Here is a 21,369-nt window from a genome sequence, read left to right as displayed (position 1 = left end):
ACACGGCATAGACAACCCTGAGACTTTATTCAATAAATATGAAAAGTGCCTAATATGACTATGTCTTGATAGAAGTTAGTATCGGTTTAGTATTTATAGTTTAGACTTGTACTCCCCCAATCTCTAACTCAATTTGACTAACCCATTGTTCTTAGTATTGCAGATAAGCATTAAAAACATACACTAACCCAATACAATACAACCGTTATAATTCAAGAACTCATGATCTTTGCTAGTAAGGACAGTGACACCTTGAACATCACAAATACAATACTAAACCCTAACTACTAAACCCATCCTAGTACATCTATTTATTTGATCGTAAATTAAACACACAGATACTACCAGCTACTAGAACCAATGAAACTATCTTGTAAATACTCATCTTCTCAGCTAAGTGCCAAGATAGAATTACTGAAAGTAAACAGTTCATTAGTACTTGAAAGAAAGTCTTAGCCACCGCACTATACTCAGCCATAATGTAAGCATAAATAATCCCTTCTACTACCTTCAGACAAACTAGACTCAAAAACAACCCAGGATCAATCACTAATCCATCACTTCCAAACCAACCAAAAATACAGACTAAAGCCAATACTGAAACCAACAGTCCAGATAATGAATAATTCAAAGAATTCTGCCACATACTTAGTCGCTTTTTCCTCACTATCTTTTCAAAACAAACTCCATTCAAAGCCGTTGATAAGGTCATCAATAAACTCAACCCAATACTTAACCAAGCATTCAAATAACTACTTGGACCCATCCCAGCCTCATCTTTACTCACGATCTGAACTATAAAGGGCAAAGTAATTCCAAAAACCAAGACTACCTGGGCCAGCCATTGTACCCGCGTGTAAACCCGATTAAAAACCAAAATAGATAAGCCAAAAACAAAGAACGATCTAAAGTTAGAAACAATCTGTAGATAAAAAACACTCAAATACCGAACTACCACCAACCAACCAAACGATTGAAAGAACGAAAACCAACCAAAGATCAAGTAATCCCGCGAATAAGTCATCCGCTTCTCCCCAGACCAGCGCATCATTCCATAGAAGACCAAACACTTCCAAACATCCGCCATAACCAGTATCAAAGCATTTTCTAAATAACTCCCAGTCTTTCGCACTCTAGAACAATAGTTCAGTCCATAAGTCACCCCCATAGCCAGTCCGCCCAGTCCTCCCAAGCGCCACCAGTGTTGTACGTCTCGTAACATAAACAGATTACTAATCAGCAGACAAAAAGATAATAAAAAGAATGCGCATACCGGGAATCGAACCCGGGTCTCTCGCATGGCAAGCGAGAATTATACCATTAAACCATATGCGCTCCATCTACATCCTAACCATGCCCCTCCTATTCCTGCCACTATCACTATCTCTACGCCAATCGCAACTCGCTTCCAGCCCGCCCGCCATCGCCTCCTTACTAATTGCCAATTGTTTTTTTCCCGATGCAGCTTCGCCATATGGTCCAGTCTTACATGGATAAGTGTGTGGCCTACCCTAAAGAGCGCTGGTCGGCTTTTGGAATAGCTACTCTTCTTTTCCTCTTTCGGGTGGTTAAGACTGGTGGTTATAGATTGGTTACTTATTGTTTGTTTCTCTATTTATTGCACTGTTTTATTGGGTTCTGTACTCCGGTAGATAGTGATATTCCCGACCCCTTTGATATTGAAGATGCTTCGGCTGTAGTTGAAAGTCCTTTGCGAAGGAGTGGTGATGAGTCTAAGCCTTTTATTAGACGGTTGCCTGAGTTTGATTACTGGCTTTTATCAATGCAGTCGGTGGTTGGTGCTTTTGTGGCTACTTTTATTCCTTTCTTTAACATTCCGGTGTACACTCCTATTCTAGTGATCTACTTTGTTGGTCTGTTATACTTAACAGTGGTAAAGATAAGACAGCATATGGAGAAATACAAGTACAATCCCTTCTTTAATGCTAAGAAGATATATAAAGGACTGGTTCAAACGAAATAAAAGGTTGAATTGAATTGTGTTAGTATTGTGTTAGTATTGCTGTTGTGTTAGGTTGGGTTGTGTTTGGGTTATATATCTTATCACAATCAAAACAAATTTTGGTTGTATCTATAAATATACTAACCCTTGGGTAGGAATAGTTCTTATGGCTAGTACAAATTTCATCAGTGAATACCTCGATACGATATAGTTGGGTTAGTATTGAATGTAAATGGTGATGGATGCGAAGATGACGTCATACTCAAATTTTAATAATCCGGCTACTACTGGGATCAAATTTGATATGATTCGAATTCGCTATTAATTCAACTATAACCTAATACTAATGCGATCGGACAATGAATAAACAATTTGGTGTATGGAAGGAGTAGTGGTTGTGTAATGGCACGACATTAAGTGGGATGGGATGGGATTGAGTTAGATTGGGGTGGGGGCTAGGTTAAGAGAGTGTAATTTGTATGAGATAGCTGGGTTTTATCTACTTTTGGTTTTTGTAATATATCTAATGAAAGTTGTTGGTTTGAGTGCCTTTATTGTTGCTATGTTGACGTTGGGCTGGGTTAATGGAACGGATTTAGATATGGACCTGATCGTGCCACCTATAAATCAAAAAGAGACCTGTGGTATATATGGTGAACATCTGGATAGTGAAGGAAATGGCTTAATTAAACCTGAGGAGGTGGATAATGATGCTTCTCTGGCACATGTTAAAACTATGCTTGACTCGTTGTTTGCGGTTGATGCTGGTTCTAATGAGGCTTGGTCCGATACGCTGCCCTATTGCCCGGCGGATTGGAGTCTGTATAGAAATACGAATAACAGTAAAATGTATGATGTAGTTCTGGCTGATGAAATGCAATGTGTTAAGTTTTACTGGCGTTCCATATCTGATGGACTTGCTAAACGATGGATTGCCAACCTAACCGAATATGTGGCTTCAATTCGTCTGCACAGGAAGATATACATTCATAAGTTTATACAAGACAGGAGTGTTCAGCAATATACCTTGCTCCTGACTGTAATGCGGTTATTGGTTGTTGCCGAAATTGAGTTGTTTGAGGTATTTGATATGGAATGGTCTCTATTACCGAAGAACGTTGATGTGCTTTTTAATAGATTTGAGCGGGCTATGGCGTTGGCTGACCCGCGGTCTGAACCGGCAAGTTGGACTAAAATCACTATTCGGGTGAGAACCTTCATGGCATTTAAAATACTCCAATACTTAGGGCAATTCTTAGGAACCGGCCATTTGCATGCTATACATGGACATAGTATTCCTAGTAAGAAGTATCAGCAGGTGAGAGCAACCAGAGTCCAAACTACATTTTTTGGCCCTGATCCGGCCGATGTTTATTTGTCGTTTTATCAACTTGTCAATCCACATACTCCTGGGTCCTCGAGCCATTTAGACCATATAAAGACGCACTACCAAAACATCATGCTTACTTTAGAAGTTGACTGGCACAGTATGTTGCGATTTAAGAAGCTCCCTCGCCCTCCACGCCATTCGAAGAAAAACCGCAATCAAACTAATAGACAAGACTGGCCACCTCCCGCCTTATACGAATGTTCTCTCAACAATGGAGAAATGCAAACCATTAAGCACTTTATTCTGGCCATGCCGTACATTAGAGTTATAATTAATCGATGCAGTAATTCGGGGCGTCACCTTGTTAATCACTCAGTTGAATTGATTGTTGGTCTAATCAATTTTATCCATACGACCAAGCCGAGTCTTCGAATTGTCTTGAGCGGCTTTTTATCAGAAGGACTGATCTCTTATTCCCACGGCAAACCTATCAATGTTGTCTGTTTCCCTACGGAATTAACAATTCAGAAGTGCGGCCCCAGGTTTATCCCTACCTTTCTTGCGGCTATTGTTCCAGCTAGTTCATTTAACATTAACCTTCATGTCAGCAAACGCGGTGTTGACATTCTACAAGTTCTCAATGCCCTCACGGACTTCAGGCGGACGAACATCACATTTACCTCTTCATATATCCGCTTTATATTAATGTATCCCTATCCAAGGCTTCCTTGCATCCAAGAGTATATACAACAACTCTCAGCTCGGCTTATTCCAATTCCCCTCCATCAACCCTACAATATTAGCTACACACTTCAGGAGTTCGTTAACCTTTCACTCTGGGCCTACCACCCATTCCCACACCCGGAATTGATTGCCGAATCCATGCCTGATGATGAATCTACTCGCCATCTTGCCCCCCACATTAATCGCATGTTCTGTTTCAGAATCATTATAACGCGCGCAACCAATACCCCTAGCTACATCGCCAATTATTTACACAAAATGCGCCGTTACATTTGGTCTACTATACCTAAAAACACTATCCCGATTCAATACCATAGCCTAACTGATCTTAACATTCATTTCTCCTACAAGAACTCCCCAAAGCTGTCTACCCTAGTTCTAGCTCTAACCCAATTCATAATCGAAATCTACCCGACCGTCACTAAGATCACTATTTCTAATGTTTCCCTCGATCCAACAGTTGCTCCCAATCTCGTTAAACAACTAAAATTCCAAAGGCGCAACTACCTCAACCGAAATCATCACTCCCGGCTGCCCGATCTTTACCTTACTATGACGAGAATTCGCGGTCAGGACGCAGCTCGCTATCTATTCACTCGCGACCGCACTAAAGAAGCCCAACAAGGCACTATTATTCATTGCGACCACAGTGCTCGTGAGGAGCATACCCCTTCCGACTAGCAATAATTATCTATCGAGAGATAATCAGGCTAGACACTCTTCGATTTATTGACGCAATGCCTTGAATTAGTAGTTGTCTTAGCTTGTAGGATTGGGTTAGGGTTTATAGTTTAGGAATGAGGTACCAAACTCTAGGTCTTCGTTTTTGATTGATTTATTCACTCTTGGAACTGTCAACAAGGATTAAAGGATATATTGACTTGTGCTTATCTCCTATGAAACATATTCAATGCAACTATCATATCTCATGGGTTCATAATCTTTGCTAGTAAAGTCTATCGTATATTGAATGCCATAGTGCTGCATTGGTCCTCGGCCGCCCACATATCAATAAATGCATCCCAATACTAACTGACGTGTCCTAGGAGAGGATAACGGCCTCACATTCAAACGTACTCGACAAGAGACAAAGCATTGGCCTGGCTAATGTCAGTTTAATATTGAGTTGGTATTATGTTCGTACTGAGTTGGTAGAGTTAGAGGTTCGAGTTGAGGTTCTGGGATACGAGTCTGAGTCGTTTCTAGGTCTGGTATAGTCTTCTGTAAGTCCTTCATGGAAGTCATGTATGTCATAGAGCGTCCCTTATCAATCTTCGTCGTATGTTTATACTCTAGAAATAGTGATAACAAGATTGAGATTTCGCTTGGAAAGTATTGTATTGGCTTATCTAAAGTAGTAAGGAACAAATATCTAGGTTCTTTGTCTCTGTAGTTAAGGCGTTTAAAAGTAGAGATATATCGAGGGCCTCATTAAGATGTGCGGGGGACTGGTACCGACACCATATTAACCCATAAGATTTATACTTATATCTAAATACTAACTCAATGTCAACTAAACTAAACTAAATCCTATACTATATTACACTAACCCAATAGGACATTAGAAGTATTTTAAGAATGTGTTGATGCTATGTTGAGTTTGGATTGAGTAAAGTGATGTTATGGATTAAGTAAAGTGATGTTATAGATTGAGTAAAGTGATGGTATGGATTGAGGTGCCTTATTAGGGGCTAAGAGTATGGTGCTGAGTTGGTTGGTATTAGGTGGGTTAAGTTAGGTTAAGAGAGTGTAGTTTGTGTGAGATAGCTGGTTTTTATCTACTTTTGATTTTTGTAATATATCTAATGAAAGTTGTTGTTGGTTTGAGTGCCTTTATTGTTGCTATGTTGACGTTGGGCTGGGTTAATGGAACAGATTTAGATATGGACCTGCCCGTGCTATCTATAAATCAAAAAGAGACCGATAACATATATGGTGAACCTATGGATAGTGAAAGAACTGGCTTAATTAAACCCGAGGAGGCGGATGCGACAACAAGCTTAAGCAATAATTGTGACACTACCACAGGCCATGGCCCTGATGCCTTTCTGGAAACTCTTAACAAGGTACTTGTCTCTTACTCGGAATATTCAGATGGGTCGAAGCCGGCACCAAACCAAACAATAGATTGGAAAGTTAGTACAAACAAGTATAACAATCAACAGTACGATCTCGAGCCTGTATCTTTAGAGGAACCAGTTCTGTTTATGTGGCCTCATAAAAGGAACTCAAACTCAAGAGAATGGCGCAATACCCTAACAAAGTCTATAGCTTCAATTCGTCTCGGCAAACTAGTCATTCGCAACTTAATAGAGAAAAGGTCGGTGGAACCATATGCTTTGTTTTTTACCCTGATTCGGTTACTAGATACTAACGAGATTTTATTGTACGAACTGCCCAAGGCGCCGTGGCCTCCGTATTACAAGACGAATGTTGATATACAGTTTAATGCTTATTCCAAGGCAAGCCAGGAAGCAGGCCGGCCTTCAAAGAGTTTTGCCCATACCACAGTGACTGTTTACGCCAAAACCTTCGTATCAATTGAGCTCGCCCGTTTGCTATACGACTTCATAAGGCCAGGCCGCTTCATAGTCATCCATTCATATGCCTATGCCGATCCAGAAGAAACTAGATTGGCAAGAATAGAATTTCGGACTAATGTATTTGGCACTCAATTGGAGGCTGTTCGTTTATTGATCTCTGAGATTATCACGGGACGTCCCCTGGTGGCCTCTTGTTTTTTGACCTATCTATCTGACCAAAAAGGCCTTGAGCTTGTTTTGGGTATTGGCTGGTTGAATATGATAACTATTCCCCCTAAGCACACCCACCTTTATTTATCACAACACCAACATCTATCCCCGCAGAGCTTTCCACCAGCTGTCCCAGCAGACTTTATTTCCCATACTAACATTCCTTCTTTTGACCCCAATGCTTGGTCAATCTTAATCTCTTTGGTTCTACAGATGCCATACCAACATGCCCGGATTACTTACCGTCCCCACTTCAACTTTCAAGGCCGTTCATTCCCAATTGAACTAATCATTTGGCTCCTCAATGCTATCTATGGCATTAAACCGGATATTGAACTCTCCTTGGTAGGATTCCACCAAGCACAAGATCTCTCTTATTCCCGAACCACATCACTTGCTGCCATATGCATATTTGGCCAACTATCAGTCTATTGCTGCGGTTCAGCGTTTATCAGCACATTCCTCGATGCTATTGCTACATCCAACCCGCTCTGTATTTATCTTTATGACGTCCGGCAAGATTCCGATGTCAAGAAGATGCTAGAGCTTATCACCCGCCCCAAACAATTGAACATCATCTTTAACTCCTCATCTATCCGCTTTATATTAATGTATCCCTATCCAAGGCTTCCTGACATCCACGATTACATACAACAACTCTCAGCCTGGCTTATTTCATCTCCCCACCATCAACCCTACAATATTAGCTACACACTCCAGGAGTTCGTTAACCTTTCACTCTGGGCCTACCACCCATTCCCACACCCGGAATTGATTGCCGAATCCATGCCTGATGATGAATCTACTCGCCATCTTGCCCCCCACATTAATCGCATGTTCTGCTTTCGGAGTGTTTTAGTTTCCTCTTCCCAAGACTGCCAAACCGCTATCAACTATCTGGACTATATGCTCAATTACATTAAGAGAACCATCCCTACAGACAGTACTCCTACTCAGTACCATCATCTAACCGACATCACTTTCCGATTAATCAACATAACCTACTATAACACAAATCATCTAATTCTATCCATTATCCAATTCATTTTCAAGTTATACCCAACTATCACCAACATCACTATTACTGGTGCCATAGTCTCCTTAGAATGCAAAGACCAGTTAATTAGAGACCTACTAAACCAAAGAAATAACCATTTCTTCTCAGCCTCAGACGTCCAACTACCCGATCTCTACCTTACTACAATAAACACCGAGAGCCAAGCAAAGACCCAATACATATTTACCCAAGACCTTACTAAGCAAGCACCCCGAGGCACCATCATTTATCGCGGCAACCCCACCCTACCCCACTTCACTCAATAAATACCACCCTATTCCATATCTCTTTCTACTTTTCAACTTAATCTTATCTTACTCTTATCTAAATACTAACTTGATCTAATTTAGTCTAATCTAAATACTAACTTGATCTAATCTACCATAATCTAAATACCAACTTGATCTAATCTTAATCTTATCTAAATACTAACTTAATTTAAACATAATCTTATCTAAATACCAACTTGATCTTATCTTAATCTTATCTAAATGCCAACTTGATCTTATCTAGCCTTATCTAAATACTAACTTGATCTTATCTAAATGCCAACTTAGTTAAAACTTAAACTTAATCTAAACTCAATCTAAATTTAAACTAAACTCAAACCAAACTTAAATTGCAAATGAATCACTTTCAGTTTATTTTAAGAAACTACTACTTATTCCTAATAACTAATCATTCAATCTTGCTTTAAATCAACTTGACTGCATAGTTTAGCCATCTCAATAAAATCCAAAGATAAAGATGCTCCTCCAATCAAGAACCCATTTAAGCCTTGAATACTCAATAAATCCTTAATGTTCTTAAGTCCGACCGAACCCCCATAAAGAACCGTCTTAAACTTCCCCCGGCCAAACCCTCTAATTAACTCAACTACCTCACTAATCTCTTCCTTACTAGGCACCTTCCCCGTTCCAATCGCCCAAATAGGTTCATAAGCCACATACAACCGTACTTCTAACCCAACCGAATCAATCAATCCCTCATTAACCAGTACTTCCTCCAGTCCATTCAGTTTCGCCCGTAAAACCTCCAAGGCCCGACCACTCGCTCGTTCCTCCTCCGTCTCTCCCAAACAGTAAATCACTCCCAAACCATGACGTAATCCCATCCGTACTCCCGCCAAACTCTCTCCTTCCTCTTCCTTAAAGTGCAACTTCCGCTCAGAATGCCCAACAATCACCCATTCTACTCCTACATCCACTAACAAATCCACTCCAATACCACCCGTATAAGCCCCAGCCGCCGCCAGCCCACAAACACCCTGACTACCCACTTGATACTCACGACCCAAAACTTCCCGCATCCGACCTAATAACGTATAAGGCGGAGCCACAATCACTTCCACCCCTTTAAACTTCTCTCCATTCAAACCTAAACCTATCTCCTCCACTAAACTTAAACTACCATTCATCTTCCAATTACCAACACAGATTACACTCATAAAAACAAACACATCGAACTAACCCAATTTATTGCTCCTCTTTAGCTGCCGTATATAGTAACATATCAGCATGACCATCTTTACGCACTGCTCCACAGACTGAGACAATCTTATCTTTACCAGTATAACGGCCATTTGCATCTAACTCTCCAATAGTATAAACTACACTGGACTTATCTTGTGGACTAATTGGTCGTTTAGTAAAAGCACATTTACGAATCTCTCTTAATGACATAGTTAACGGGGGTATTAAAAAAATATGAGCAATAGGGTAGTTAGACCGGATTTAGTTGATAATCTTAAGCAAATAGTGACTGAGATAGTAAAGGAAAGAAACATAGACAAAGTTAAAGATATGGGTGGAGTTTTAAAGATTGAGGAGATGCTTTTAAGTATGAGTGATAGAGATATAATCTTTGGTATTAATGACGTCAGCAGCGATGAAGATAAAACAAGTTGGTGGGTGATTTTAAAAGAACAAAGTCAAGATAAGACTTTGATTTATTTGAGTGTATTGGCTTTGTTAAGTATTGTTGGGGGTATATATGAGTATCTGACTCAGGGGAAGCATGGGTACATAGATGGGATAAGTATTTTGGTGGCGGTCGTGGCTATGATTGGTTTGGGGACGGTTAATGAAGTGCGGAAGCAAAGATCGGTGGCTGGTTTGGAGAGGAGTGTGGCGGAGATAAGTAGTAAACGAGTGCGTGATGGGAAGAGAGAGATGGTTGGGAGTCGGAGTTTAGTGGTTGGTGATCGAGTTTGGGTGGAAGTAGGTGATATTGTACCGGCTGATTTAATGCTGGTTTCAGGACAGGACTTATGGTGTGATGAATCGGTTTTAACCGGGGAGAGTGAAAGAGTGGCTAAACGGGCGGAAGATGGTGATTTATTCTTAGTATCTGGAAGTGCTGTAGTGGCTGGAAGTGGAGTGGGTTTGGTAGTGGGAGTAGGGAAGGAGTCATTTCGAGGTAGACTGGCTAGTATGTTACAGGAAAAGGACAGTAAGAGTAGAACGCCATTACAGGTAAAACTGGACCGGCTAGTGAGTATTCTGGCTTTAATTGGGACGGGAGTGGCAGTACTGGTCTTTTTAGGACATTTAGGCCGGTGGTATCTTTATGGGAGTGAAAAAGGTGTACTAGGCTGTTTATTTGAAGCGGTATCTTTGGCAGCAGTAGCTATTCCGGAAGGATTGCCTATTGCTGTTAGTTTATCTTTGGTAGTTGCTTCTGTGCATATGTACCAGAATAAGGCCTTAGTCAGAAGTATGGCTAAGTGTGAGATTATGAACAGTACAAGTGTAATATGTATGGATAAGACGGGAACATTGACCAAAGGTATAATGGAAGTAAGAGAGGTTTATTGCCACGGAGTAGTCTATCCTAAGATGAAGGAAGTTCCTGGAGTAGTTTTAGAAGAGATATTCTTAGGTGTATTGTTTAACAGTCGGGCTTTTATTAGTGCGACGGGTATAAATGGATCAACTACGGAAGTAGCTCTCTTGAAAGCTCTGCAGGAAGTTAAGCCATTACTGGATGTACATACTCAGGAACGAGAAGGGCGACCTTTTTGTTCGACGCGTAAGTACATGAGTACGTATGTGGCTGGGAGTGAAGTCAAAGAAGTGCGGAAACAATTAGGATTAAGTACTACTACTCCAGATGAAGATACCATTCAGAGTGAAGATACTACTCAGAATGAAAATAGTGGTAAAAGCAGTGGGAGTGATAGAGTCTTCTTTAAAGGTGCACCGGAAATAGTTCTGGCTAGATGCTCGGCTCAATTGAATGGACAGGGAAAGGTAGTGCCTTTATTGGCGGAGGAAATGGAATGGATTAAGGACCAAGTTAAGGGTGAGTGTCGGTTTATTGCTTTGGCTTATAGTGAGAGTTCTGATCCGGAGTTAGATAATCAGGACAATCTTATCTTTGTTGCTCTTTTTGCTATTGTGGACGAATTACGACCTAATATCAAGTCGTGTATTGAGGCGTGCCAGACGGCCGGGATTCAATTGAAGATGGTAACTGGGGATGGACTGGTTACGGCTAAGGCAATTGGAGAGAAGGCGGGGATGGTAGAGCCGGATGATGTTTTTATGGCGGGTGAATCTTTCCGGGGATTAGAAGAGGAAGAGATTGCTCGAGTTATTGCACGGGTGAAGATTCTTTATCGGTTTACACCGGAAGATAAGTTGCGCTTAATTCGGATTCTGCAAAGTAAAGGTGAAGTAGTGGCCGTTACTGGTGATGGTTCTAATGACGCGCCAGCATTAAAACGAGCGGATATTGGTTTTGCTATGGGGAATGGGACTGGGATTGCTAAGCGGGCTTCTGATGTTATTCTTTTAGATGGTAACTTTGCTTCCTTAGTGAATGGAATTGCTTGGGGGCGTTGTGTTAATGATAACGTCCGGAAGTTTTGTCAGTTTCAGTTGGCCTTGACTTTAGTAGTAGTTGTTTTTTCTGTTGTAGAGATAGCTAGTGGTACTGATTTCTTAGGACTTAGTACTGGGCGGCTGCTTTGGCTGAATGTTATTGGTGATAGTATTGCGGCGGTTGTTTTATCGCTTAATAAGCCAACTAGGGATTGTTTGCAACGACCGCCTGAGTCATTGGAGCAGCGGCTGATTACTAAGAACATGCTGATTTATATTGGAGCTTGGTTTAGTCTACAAGCGGTTTTGGTCTTGATTCTTTACTTCTTAACGGGTAAGAGTACGTTTTGCTTCAATACTTTTGGTTTTGTGCAGATCTTTGGACTGATATCCACTAATTCACTGAAGTTTTCAGTAGCTGAGATTAGACGGTGCTGTTTAGCCAACAAGTATACTTGGATAGCAATTGCTATTGCTGGACTAATTCAAACAGTTCTAGTTGGCGAGTTCAATACTTACTTGTCTCCAACATTCCGGCTTTCTTTAGTGGAATGGATATCATCAGTACTAGTTGCCCTAGGCCTGCACATTCTCTACTTGACCTTAGCTAACGCCTACTCACGTCTAGGCCGTACTGCTACTCCTAAATCCACTTCACCTACTAGTTAGCACCATAGATAAAAGATACTAGCCCAAGTTGAACAATGAGCTAGTCAATCAATAAACAATATAACCATAGATCAATTTAATAACAACTAAACCTTCCTAAAACTGCTTTGTTAAAAAGAGAAACCAACTATTGATAAGTCACACAGGAATTTACCAAATAGTAAACTCAGGAGAAGAGTCCAAATATGATAGAGATAGCCGGAGATAGTAAGAAAAGCTTCTTGTTCAAAAATTGCAGGATGAAGAGTTCAGAAGTCTCGTGTCCCCAATGTAAGAGTAACTCTTACATAAATCCAGGTTTAAAGATCTTTGTTAGTCCCTGCTATCATAGTCTTTGTGAAATGTGTGTTTCTCGGCTCTTTGCTAGTGGCCCAAACAAGTGTCCAGAGTGTGGAGTGACTTTAAGAAGATCAAACTATACCAGCCAGACCTTTGAAGATGTCAGCGTTGAAAGAGAGTGTCGTGTTAGAAAGATTGTTAGTTCACATTTAGGCCGAACATTAGATGACTTCTCAGATGAAGAGGATTACAATGAACATTTAGAGAAGATAGAAGACATTGTTGAAGAACTTATGGTTCTAAATGGACCACGCGAGATTACTAATCGCCTGCAAGAAATCAAAGAACAGCTGGGTATTGCTTCCTTTAAACCAGCCACCGAGTCAGTCAAAAGACGGAAGACGGAAGAGACAACTCCAGAGATACACGAGCAGTACACTCCACCTAAACAGCCCCAATACTTGTTCCCGCCGACTGCAGTTGATCTAGATACTATTCCGGACAATGCATTTACACTTAAAACCCTCGCTTATAAGAGTCATTACAAGGATCTTATCAATATTATGATTAGAAAAGCAGCCGCCTCTCTCTTATCTTCCGAATTATAGTAATCACGACTTTTTATTTTGATAACTAAAATCAGTTTATAATAGTACTATTCCTTATCTTGCAAATAGCAAGATGACCAGCAACATAGCGAACCTTCTTTTCAAGCGAATATTTATCCTAGTTTACACTTGTACTGTTTGGGCGGCCTGCTTTACTCCTCCGCCCAGGCATCGACGACAAAAACCCACCGCCCCTTTTCAATTAGTCTCATCCGATGATGATATATCCAGTTCAGAGATGTACTTCCGAGATAAGCCCAATACTAGATCAACTAAGCCACAATCACATGTCCCGGACTATTTTCTTTCAGATGAGTCTTTGGCATCTAAACGCGACTCATTTAGCATGGACTCTGACTCTGCTCTGAAGACTTTACCCATTAATAAGCCACTATACCCTCCAGTACCGACCCAGCCGACTCAATTTAGGCCGATAGTAAGGCCCAAAACAAATCGTAATATTCGTCCACTGACAGTCGCCCAACGAAGAGTCAAACGTAGTGCATCCGATCCGCAGGGCATTCGTCCAATAGCAACACCAACCCCACCGGACCATATCCAGCCCTATTGGCTCGGTGCAAACACTATGAACCTAAAACCCCGCTTGCAAGATCTTGCCTACTTTAGCCGACTCTTTCTGCGCATCCAGATGCTTTACATTAAAGAGATCCGCGTGGAGGGCGAGAACAAATGCCTGCTACCATTGGAAAAGGAGTTGCTCATTGTTATACTGGCGAAAATCAATGCAGATCTTCTGCACTTGGACCGGATTGTCATGGATTGCCAAACAAAAACCCACGAATCTAAGATGCTCTTCTGGCCGTTAGAAAAACGGATTCCTCTCCAAATTCGGGGTCTTATGATTTCAAACTGCCGCCTAAAATATATCTACGCTCTCTTTGCTGTCTTTTCGATTGGACAGCTGGAGAAGCTCATTATTATTGACTCGCATATCTCTAGTGACATCAATCTGCTATTTCCTTGTATAAGCTGGAGTTGTTTAGCCAAAGAGATAACAATTATCAATCCAAAGAAACTAGCTCTACTGGACTTCAGCCGCTTTCATCGACCACAGATAGACCACTTGCAGCTACTAAACCTTCAAATCTCACCGGGCTTACTTCCCTCCTTTATCCTGACTGGAGCTAAGATCGGAACAATTAAGCAACTTAGACTGACCTATGCCGTTCTTGTCCATCTAATCAAAAAAGATGGCTCGGCTAGTCTTTTCTATAATGTCACCCTTCTGATTATCACCGATGTAACTCTGCAAGTCCTTAACCAAATCAAGCGTCTTAGGCCAAAAGACCTTCCTATGCTTATCCAAAGTCATGAGCAAAAGCCAGTCCACAAGCTGCAATTAAGAATGCACCCCAACATCAAGTACTGCCAAAGCAACGGTCTAGCAGAGGTATCTAAATCCATCAACAAGCATCTCATTCCAGCCCCATTTATCAACATTTGCTACTCAAAGGCCGCCAACCGTCATGGACGCCATTTAGTTATCCACCTAGGCCCTAATCGCCTTCCAAAGCAGCTAGTCACCACTGAACCTATCAAGCCAACTGACTATGCTAAAGCCAAGCTGTACCATCCAACTCCCATTACTATTAACATTGAGTTTATTGATCCTACGCTCTAATCTTTCCTATTTCCCAATAAAAGCTCAAATTAGGTTGCCAGATTAGTCTTAGATATTATTTAAACCAATTATCTAGTTACTTACTTGTGGGGGACGAGCCAAACACCACTATATACTTTATTGTTCACTTAGCGGCCCTTCTTGAAAACAGGCTTAGTTTTAGAGAAGTCAAACTCAATTGGGCTAAAGAAGAGACAGATCAAATACATGAAGTATAAGATTCCCAAGAGCACGCCAACCTCCTTTTCAAAGAACCCAGATCTAATTTCCGTGTTCATAAAGAGCAAGACAATCTCAGTAATAAAGAAGACCGTTGTATAGATGTTGGCTATGCTGTGTTTGAAAACCTGCGGGGCTTTAACCAACAGAACCAAGCCATAATTACACAATGAGTTATGAATGGGAATGGCTAAAGAAAAACTCAAGGCCAAGCGATACTGTCCTCTGGCCAAAGCCGCCATAATTACCAGCGCAGACGGGTAGCAGTACTTCCAAGCGTAAAGAGTGCTTGTGAGCACATTGGACTGAGTCACAGCCTTATCATTCAGCCAGCCCAAGAGCATTTCAAACAAAGCCATCCCAACAATATTCAGCCAAATGGCCTGGCACACATAGGCATAGATATAGCGAATGTTACTACCCTTCTTAGCGCCCGGCCCAATAAGCAGAATAATAGCGCCTGCTGCTAAAGAGCCAGCAATTACCATTTTGAGCGATACTTGCCCGATTGCCAGTCCGACTCCAGCTACTAAAGCCACCGGCGATAGAATAATAGATAAAACCGAAGGGTCCTCAGGCATCCAAGTAGCAAACATTAGCTGGTCAACTAGTTTTAGCAGCCAATTACTCGGATCTAACTCCTCCTCTAACGAGCTACTATTCAACACAGTCGCACTGCCCATACCTTTATCTAAGAGCATGTATACATACATAGCATAGACAGCAATCATTCCCAGGCCAAGTAAACGCGAAAAGGCCACTGTATACTCTATAATAGGAAAGACTATAACTGAAAGGACCAAAAACAGAATATGGTGCCGCATCAAGTCCATTCCCACCCTTTCCTTATTCACGTTCATGACAATAGTAAACCCAGCCAAAACACTCAGTCCAGCAATCGATACCGAACCAACAACCTCATAATCAATAGGCTCCGTTACATTGCGATCCCACATGACCAAGGCCAAAGGAACGTTCAGTAACCCCAGAGAAAACAGAAAAGACTTAGCTCCAATACTATCTAGATTAAGTTTTTTCCCGATTTGGTCAATCGAAAAAAGAACGTATCTATGGGCTAGAAAGATGCTCACATAGATTAGACCGAAGAGACAAAGCCAGTACATAAACAATTCCGGCCCCTCCGACTGTAATTCCTCCCAAATTCCAGAAGGCATTCCTGCAGAGCTCATCTTTACTTAAAAACAACAATTTAATCTAAATACTCCTAATCCAAACAGACTGACCAACTTATAAGTATCACTAGACAAATCCAGCAAAGCATTAGCACACCTTATTCTATCTTCATAATTACCCCTAAATCCGCCTCTCGAATTAGACTGCACACTAAGCCCCAAACATACACGTCATCCCAAACACACACACACCACTACAAACACATACACCATTCCAACCCATCCAATGCTCCATAACCCAACACAACACAACACTAGCCACAGGCCAGTCAAATGTCAAATCATAGCAAGCAACCCAACCCAAATATTATGGCAGCACAATCTAATCTACACACAAATTACATAGATTAACAAAGCTTAATTCAATACAACCTAATTCAATATAACCCAATTCAATATAACTCAATTCAATATAACTCAACCCAATATAACTCAACCCAATACTAATATAACCCAAAACTAACTCAATTCAATACTAACACAATACTAACACAACCTAAATCAACCCAATTTATATTATTACAGATATATACATCTTCAACATCTATACAGCTGCTAGACATCTTCCACGTCCTCAACATTAAGACTCCCAAAGGTGCGCCGGCGACAGCAAAAGATATAGAGGAGTGAGAAAGCCATTGAAAGCAGGAAAAAGACAGCCAAGGGAAAGACAATAAAGAAGACCATAGGTGCACTCCCTAGGAATAGCAATAAACACATAATCACTAGAATAAAGCTCAAATGGGCCATCAAAGCTCTTTTCCACGTTTCAGCCTCACCACCCGCATCACTGCCATCCGGAGACTCCAACAAAGCCAAGAAGTCGTTCTGCGTCCTTTCCAACTCAAAGATAAAGTAATCATCTTGATTAACCGCATTCTGCTTGAAGTACTCCCTTACTTGCGAACGCACCAGAAAGTCTCCATCATTAGCAAAGTAGGTCGCACGTACTTTCAACTTCTTATCGGCCGTAACTACCGAGGGTGCATTCAAAACCGTCGGCTTAAACAAATCACGAGATACTGTACGTAATTCTTGTTCCCGAGACTTTTTCTCTAGTGTATCCACATACGAACTATCTACCTGATAAGGAAGGGCCGAAAAGGCCTTAGTACGACCCTTAATGCTCTTTTCAGAAGGATGGTCGTACTCCTGTAAGGCCGACTCTAATGACTCATAAGCAATGCGGTAGTAATAAACTTGACCCATAATAAACATGTTGTTCATGGGATTACGGACCTTCATACGGTGCAGCAAGTGCCGATCGGACTCGTACTTAAAGAGAATCTTGTTAATCTCAAAGGCCGAGTAGTAGTAGTTGTAAAGAGATGTTGCATTGTTAGGATCTGATGTTGTTACTTTGGCTAAGATATAGTCATGACCGGCCTTTAAAGCCTCTATCACGGATCTTTTGAAAGTTTCCAAAGTAAAGGGTTCGCCTTCTTCGGCATCAACCACATCCAAATGGTAAGAAGATTCATGGAAAGAATTCGGGGCACCCGTAACGAGAATCTCCATGGGCAAGCCTTCTGCTCTTGTGATTTTTTCCAGGGCACTTTTGGCTAGCATACTTCCACAACAAATACTTAATAAATAGAGAGAAGTAAATATAACTATGGACTGTAGAGCGAAAGTAGCTATTCTAGGTGCTTGCGGATCGGGTAAAAGTAGTGTCACTAAAAAGTTCCTGACTGGGAGCTTTGATCCCAACCATCCTGCTACAATTGGGGCAGCTTATCAATCAAAGAAAATAGAACGAAATGGTGAATGCATTTCAGTTGATATTTGGGATACAGCCGGTCAGGAAAGGTATGGGGCAATTGCTCCTATGTACTATCGTGATGCCCATGCTGTAATTGTAGTTTATGATGTAACTGATTTAGAAAGTGTATCTGCTGCACGTAAATGGTGCAGTACAGTAAGAGCTGCCAATAAGAAGGGACTTTTATTCGTATTTGGGAACAAAGTAGATCTAATGTTGAAGAACTACGATGCCCCGGCCTTTATGAACCAGCCGGAACTTGGCTCAGTTAAGGAGACTTTAAGGTCTCTCTCGGAAACAGCCACAGCTCAGTTTAAAGAGTACCAGGCCGTGCATATGTGTGGCTCGGCTAAAACAGGAGAGGGGGTGGACTTTCTCTTTCAGTCAGTTATGAACCAAACGGAGTACACGCGTCGGATTAGTGAAGTACCTAATGCCTGGTGCTGTTTCTAATAAAGTCTTGCGTTAGTTAGTTAGCTTCAATGCCAAATAAGCGGCAGCGGTACTTTTGATTGCTCTCTACATCGGGGGCTATTTGTTTCTTGAAGGCATGGAAGACCTGCAGTGTAAGTAGGGCATCACTTCCAGCCTGGTGTTGCACTCCCGTTCTTTCTATCTTAAGATCAGCGGCCAGATCTTGTAGTCCACCCTTGATACCTAAAGCATTAATGAGGTACTTGATATCATAGAAACTAGGGAAGATCTTAACTAGTAGACTAAAGAACTCATCGGGGGTATTGGGTAAGTCCTTGCCGGAAATAGCACTGATAAGATAACCAAAATCATAAGAAGAATGGAAAGAAATCCAAGTTAAATCAGCGTTCATTAGAAGTCCTGAAGTAGTAAAGAAGTCAGCAAAGACTTCAATAGGAATACCATCTTTTTTAAGCTTATCAAAATCAATCTCAGCCTGTTCCAGAATATGCATTGATTCCTGAGCAGACATGTTCTGATCACGGTTGAAGTAGAAGTTAAACTGCCAAGTAGATGGAGTTGGTCGGTCGCCCTTTTCATCTGATAATGATACACCTAGTTGAATCAAACCCAAAAGACTTATATTACATCGCAACTGGTTATAAGTATAAAGAGAAGTACAGGAAAAGGATCCAACTGGCTTAGCTATAACCCCAGGAAATTCAGTATCCATAGACACGTAAGTATAAGTCTTCAAAGCATTGGATAAAGCATTAATTTCTTCTTCTAAATTGTGTTTCCAAACATTACGAATCTCACTTTCACCCATTGAAAATTAAAAACAAGATTGGGTTAGTATTGGGTTGAGTTAAGATATGATAGGTTTTAAGATCAAATAGTGACTTAATTTAATCCATCTCAACTTAATTCCACTCAACATAACTCCACTCCACTCCACTCCACTCAATTCAACTTAACTTAATCTAAACATAACATAACTCAACTCCACTCCACTCAATTCAATTCGATTGAGTATAGATCTGACTATTTGGATTATTTGATAAATCTGATGTGTTTATTACATTTGAATAGAGTCTTCTGTCTAAATTTAACTGAGTTGTTGTGGAGTTACTTTTGGGCTTGTCTTTCAGATAGTCGGTTGGTGATAGTTGGGAGGTCAGAAACTATTCTTTCCTCAATTGTGCCTCCGGAGGCTAAGAGAAGCAGATCGGAGATAAGCTCGTGATTGCCTAGAATATTGACGTGCTGGGCTGTTTTGGGACCACCTCGGACTTCTAGAATAGCTGTGGCTGGAGTATGGGTATACTCCTTGTTGATGGTTTTGATCCGGGAAGGATTGAGCTTATTGGACTTCCAGCCGGCATAGCCCATGTACCCGGCTGAAAGCAGAGGAACAGTGCCATCACCATCAACAGTGCAGATTCCGCGATAGATTCTTTGTTTCTCACAGGACTGGGTTCGATGAAGAAGAAGAGGAGCGGACTGGGTCTTTTCCAGGATATAAGCTCGTTCAGTTGGCTTGCCTATCCCGTACAATGAATAAATCCGTAAATTAGGCGCGTGGGGAAGAGGTGAAAGAAGAGGATTTATCCACGTATCTTGGCTGCAGGTTGGATTAATAATTCGCTCAAGGTATTTCTGATTGTGTGTGCCAAGAGTTTCTTTGATCAGTTCAAAAGCTTGGGGAAGAGGTAGTTTTTCCTTATGGGCTGGATCTTGTTCAATAGTTGAAATAATAGTAGATTGCGAAGAACCATCAACTGGCTGGTCGCCTTCCCAGAACTCTTCGCCTCCTTTTGGAAGTAAACTTAGAGCGGATCCCCAAGTCTTAAATAGTTCTTTACGCTGCGCCCGGCCAAATAATAGCTCAGCAATACTATACTGCACAACACCCATCTCAGCTGTATCTAAAGCATCGCCAGTCAGAAGACAACAAGCGGCCTTAGGAGCACCTAGTAAGGGTGGGCCAATATAGGCAATAGCATGAATATACCGATCTACCCAAGTCTTATCCTTTTCCGTTACCCACTGCATGAAATAGTGGAAGACTAAGGACCCTAAACTATGCGCTACAATTAAACTCTTCTCCTTACTGATTATAAATTGGTGCTCAATATCTACCTTTAATCGCGTAAAGTAACTATCTCTCTCTTCTAGCTCATCCATTCCCAATCGCCAGTCAAAGGCAGCAAAATGAACAGCCGAGACGTCATACTCTATATGCGATAAGTTTTCCACTATCTTCCACCAAAACCAGAGGCCGGGAATCGAAAAATCAGAAGATTCCAGCCCTGGTGTAGCTCGCACTTTAATTCCATCCGGATCCATTCCAGTCTCTTCATCTAAACGCATGCTGTTGAACCATTCGGACCGATTGTGTAACATAAAGGTTAAAGTCGAGTGTGAACCCCAGATCTTCTTCCTGAAAAAGGAGTTACTCTCTTTACTTGTCTTCCAAAGTTCTAAGTTGCTATTGGCAATCCCAGGAATAATAGTGACGGGATGTTTTCTCTTTTGGCCGTTTTTGGCTGCAATCATGCCTGGAAGTTCCTCATCAACTCGTTGTTCTGAACTGGCTGCTATCTCAGCTAAGTATAATAATTTGGCCTTGGTACTCTTGCTTAAATTCAAGTTAGAAATCGCACTTAGTTTTAGAAAGTCATCCATTAGTCCGATAGCGATTGTTTTTGGAAACTTTCGTTCGTAGATCTTCTTCAAAACAATGCCAAAAATAATCAAAAGAACGGCCATCAAAAAATATCTCCGTTTCTTTCCTTTTGATAAATCTCGGCCACATTCAGCACATTTGTTTCCGTTTTGGCGTGGTTTTCTGTCTTGCGTCATTCAATTTTTTTAGATTTCCTTTTTGGGATATTTACTCAGCTCTTACT

At 41.2% G+C, this 21,369-nt stretch overlaps 14 protein-coding genes across 14 annotated transcripts; 7 read left to right on the top strand and 7 right to left on the bottom strand.

Moving 5' to 3' along the window:
• Positions 1-307: 307 nt before the first annotated feature.
• On the bottom strand, positions 308-1,300 carry NEHOM01_0285 (uncharacterized protein; the record flags this gene model as incomplete). The annotated part of the gene is made up of 1 exon (XM_051489163.1): positions 308-1,300. One exon carries the CDS (start codon positions 1,298-1,300, stop codon positions 308-310), a length of 993 nt encoding a protein of 330 aa, XP_051345123.1.
• Positions 1,301-1,459: 159 nt separating this feature from the next.
• On the top strand, positions 1,460-1,984 carry NEHOM01_0284 (uncharacterized protein; the record flags this gene model as incomplete). The annotated part of the gene is made up of 1 exon (XM_051489162.1): positions 1,460-1,984. The coding sequence occupies one exon, from the start codon at positions 1,460-1,462 to the stop codon at positions 1,982-1,984; it is 525 nt and encodes a 174-aa protein (XP_051345122.1).
• Positions 1,985-2,489: 505 nt separating this feature from the next.
• On the top strand, positions 2,490-4,718 carry NEHOM01_0283 (uncharacterized protein; the record flags this gene model as incomplete). Its single annotated transcript, XM_051489161.1, has 1 exon — positions 2,490-4,718. One exon carries the CDS (start codon positions 2,490-2,492, stop codon positions 4,716-4,718), a length of 2,229 nt encoding a protein of 742 aa, XP_051345121.1.
• Positions 4,719-5,842: 1,124 nt separating this feature from the next.
• On the top strand, positions 5,843-8,113 carry NEHOM01_0282 (uncharacterized protein; the record flags this gene model as incomplete). Its single annotated transcript, XM_051489160.1, has 1 exon — positions 5,843-8,113. The coding sequence occupies one exon, from the start codon at positions 5,843-5,845 to the stop codon at positions 8,111-8,113; it is 2,271 nt and encodes a 756-aa protein (XP_051345120.1).
• A 416-nt stretch (positions 8,114-8,529) lies between these two features.
• NEHOM01_0281 (triosephosphate isomerase (TIM)) lies at positions 8,530-9,294 on the bottom strand (the record flags this gene model as incomplete). Its single annotated transcript, XM_051489159.1, has 1 exon — positions 8,530-9,294. One exon carries the CDS (start codon positions 9,292-9,294, stop codon positions 8,530-8,532), a length of 765 nt encoding a protein of 254 aa, XP_051345119.1.
• A 28-nt stretch (positions 9,295-9,322) lies between these two features.
• On the bottom strand, positions 9,323-9,529 carry NEHOM01_0184 (small subunit ribosomal protein S21e; the record flags this gene model as incomplete). The annotated part of the gene is made up of 1 exon (XM_051489062.1): positions 9,323-9,529. The coding sequence occupies one exon, from the start codon at positions 9,527-9,529 to the stop codon at positions 9,323-9,325; it is 207 nt and encodes a 68-aa protein (XP_051345022.1).
• Positions 9,530-9,553: 24 nt separating this feature from the next.
• Positions 9,554-12,340, top strand: NEHOM01_0280 (P-type Ca2+ transporter type 2C; the record flags this gene model as incomplete). Its single annotated transcript, XM_051489158.1, has 1 exon — positions 9,554-12,340. One exon carries the CDS (start codon positions 9,554-9,556, stop codon positions 12,338-12,340), a length of 2,787 nt encoding a protein of 928 aa, XP_051345118.1.
• A 239-nt stretch (positions 12,341-12,579) lies between these two features.
• NEHOM01_0279 (CDK-activating kinase assembly factor MAT1) lies at positions 12,580-13,227 on the top strand (the record flags this gene model as incomplete). Its single annotated transcript, XM_051489157.1, has 1 exon — positions 12,580-13,227. One exon carries the CDS (start codon positions 12,580-12,582, stop codon positions 13,225-13,227), a length of 648 nt encoding a protein of 215 aa, XP_051345117.1.
• A 73-nt stretch (positions 13,228-13,300) lies between these two features.
• Positions 13,301-14,869, top strand: NEHOM01_0278 (uncharacterized protein; the record flags this gene model as incomplete). Its single annotated transcript, XM_051489156.1, has 1 exon — positions 13,301-14,869. One exon carries the CDS (start codon positions 13,301-13,303, stop codon positions 14,867-14,869), a length of 1,569 nt encoding a protein of 522 aa, XP_051345116.1.
• A 128-nt stretch (positions 14,870-14,997) lies between these two features.
• On the bottom strand, positions 14,998-16,278 carry NEHOM01_0277 (uncharacterized protein; the record flags this gene model as incomplete). Its single annotated transcript, XM_051489155.1, has 1 exon — positions 14,998-16,278. The coding sequence occupies one exon, from the start codon at positions 16,276-16,278 to the stop codon at positions 14,998-15,000; it is 1,281 nt and encodes a 426-aa protein (XP_051345115.1).
• Positions 16,279-16,836: 558 nt separating this feature from the next.
• NEHOM01_0276 (uncharacterized protein) lies at positions 16,837-17,850 on the bottom strand (the record flags this gene model as incomplete). Its single annotated transcript, XM_051489154.1, has 1 exon — positions 16,837-17,850. One exon carries the CDS (start codon positions 17,848-17,850, stop codon positions 16,837-16,839), a length of 1,014 nt encoding a protein of 337 aa, XP_051345114.1.
• A 46-nt stretch (positions 17,851-17,896) lies between these two features.
• On the top strand, positions 17,897-18,496 carry NEHOM01_0275 (Ras-related protein Rab-5C; the record flags this gene model as incomplete). The annotated part of the gene is made up of 1 exon (XM_051489153.1): positions 17,897-18,496. One exon carries the CDS (start codon positions 17,897-17,899, stop codon positions 18,494-18,496), a length of 600 nt encoding a protein of 199 aa, XP_051345113.1.
• Positions 18,497-18,512: 16 nt separating this feature from the next.
• Positions 18,513-19,286, bottom strand: NEHOM01_0274 (CCR4-NOT transcription complex subunit 7/8; the record flags this gene model as incomplete). The annotated part of the gene is made up of 1 exon (XM_051489152.1): positions 18,513-19,286. One exon carries the CDS (start codon positions 19,284-19,286, stop codon positions 18,513-18,515), a length of 774 nt encoding a protein of 257 aa, XP_051345112.1.
• Positions 19,287-19,585: 299 nt separating this feature from the next.
• Positions 19,586-21,322, bottom strand: NEHOM01_0273 (phospholipid:diacylglycerol acyltransferase; the record flags this gene model as incomplete). Its single annotated transcript, XM_051489151.1, has 1 exon — positions 19,586-21,322. One exon carries the CDS (start codon positions 21,320-21,322, stop codon positions 19,586-19,588), a length of 1,737 nt encoding a protein of 578 aa, XP_051345111.1.
• Positions 21,323-21,369: the final 47 nt, after the last annotated feature.

This window comes from Nematocida homosporus (assembly GCF_024244095.1).
Source record: "Nematocida homosporus strain JUm1504 chromosome Unknown 4444, whole genome shotgun sequence".
NCBI classification, from domain to species: domain Eukaryota; kingdom Fungi; phylum Microsporidia; genus Nematocida; species Nematocida homosporus.
This window is presented reverse-complemented; position numbering and strand designations above follow the sequence as displayed.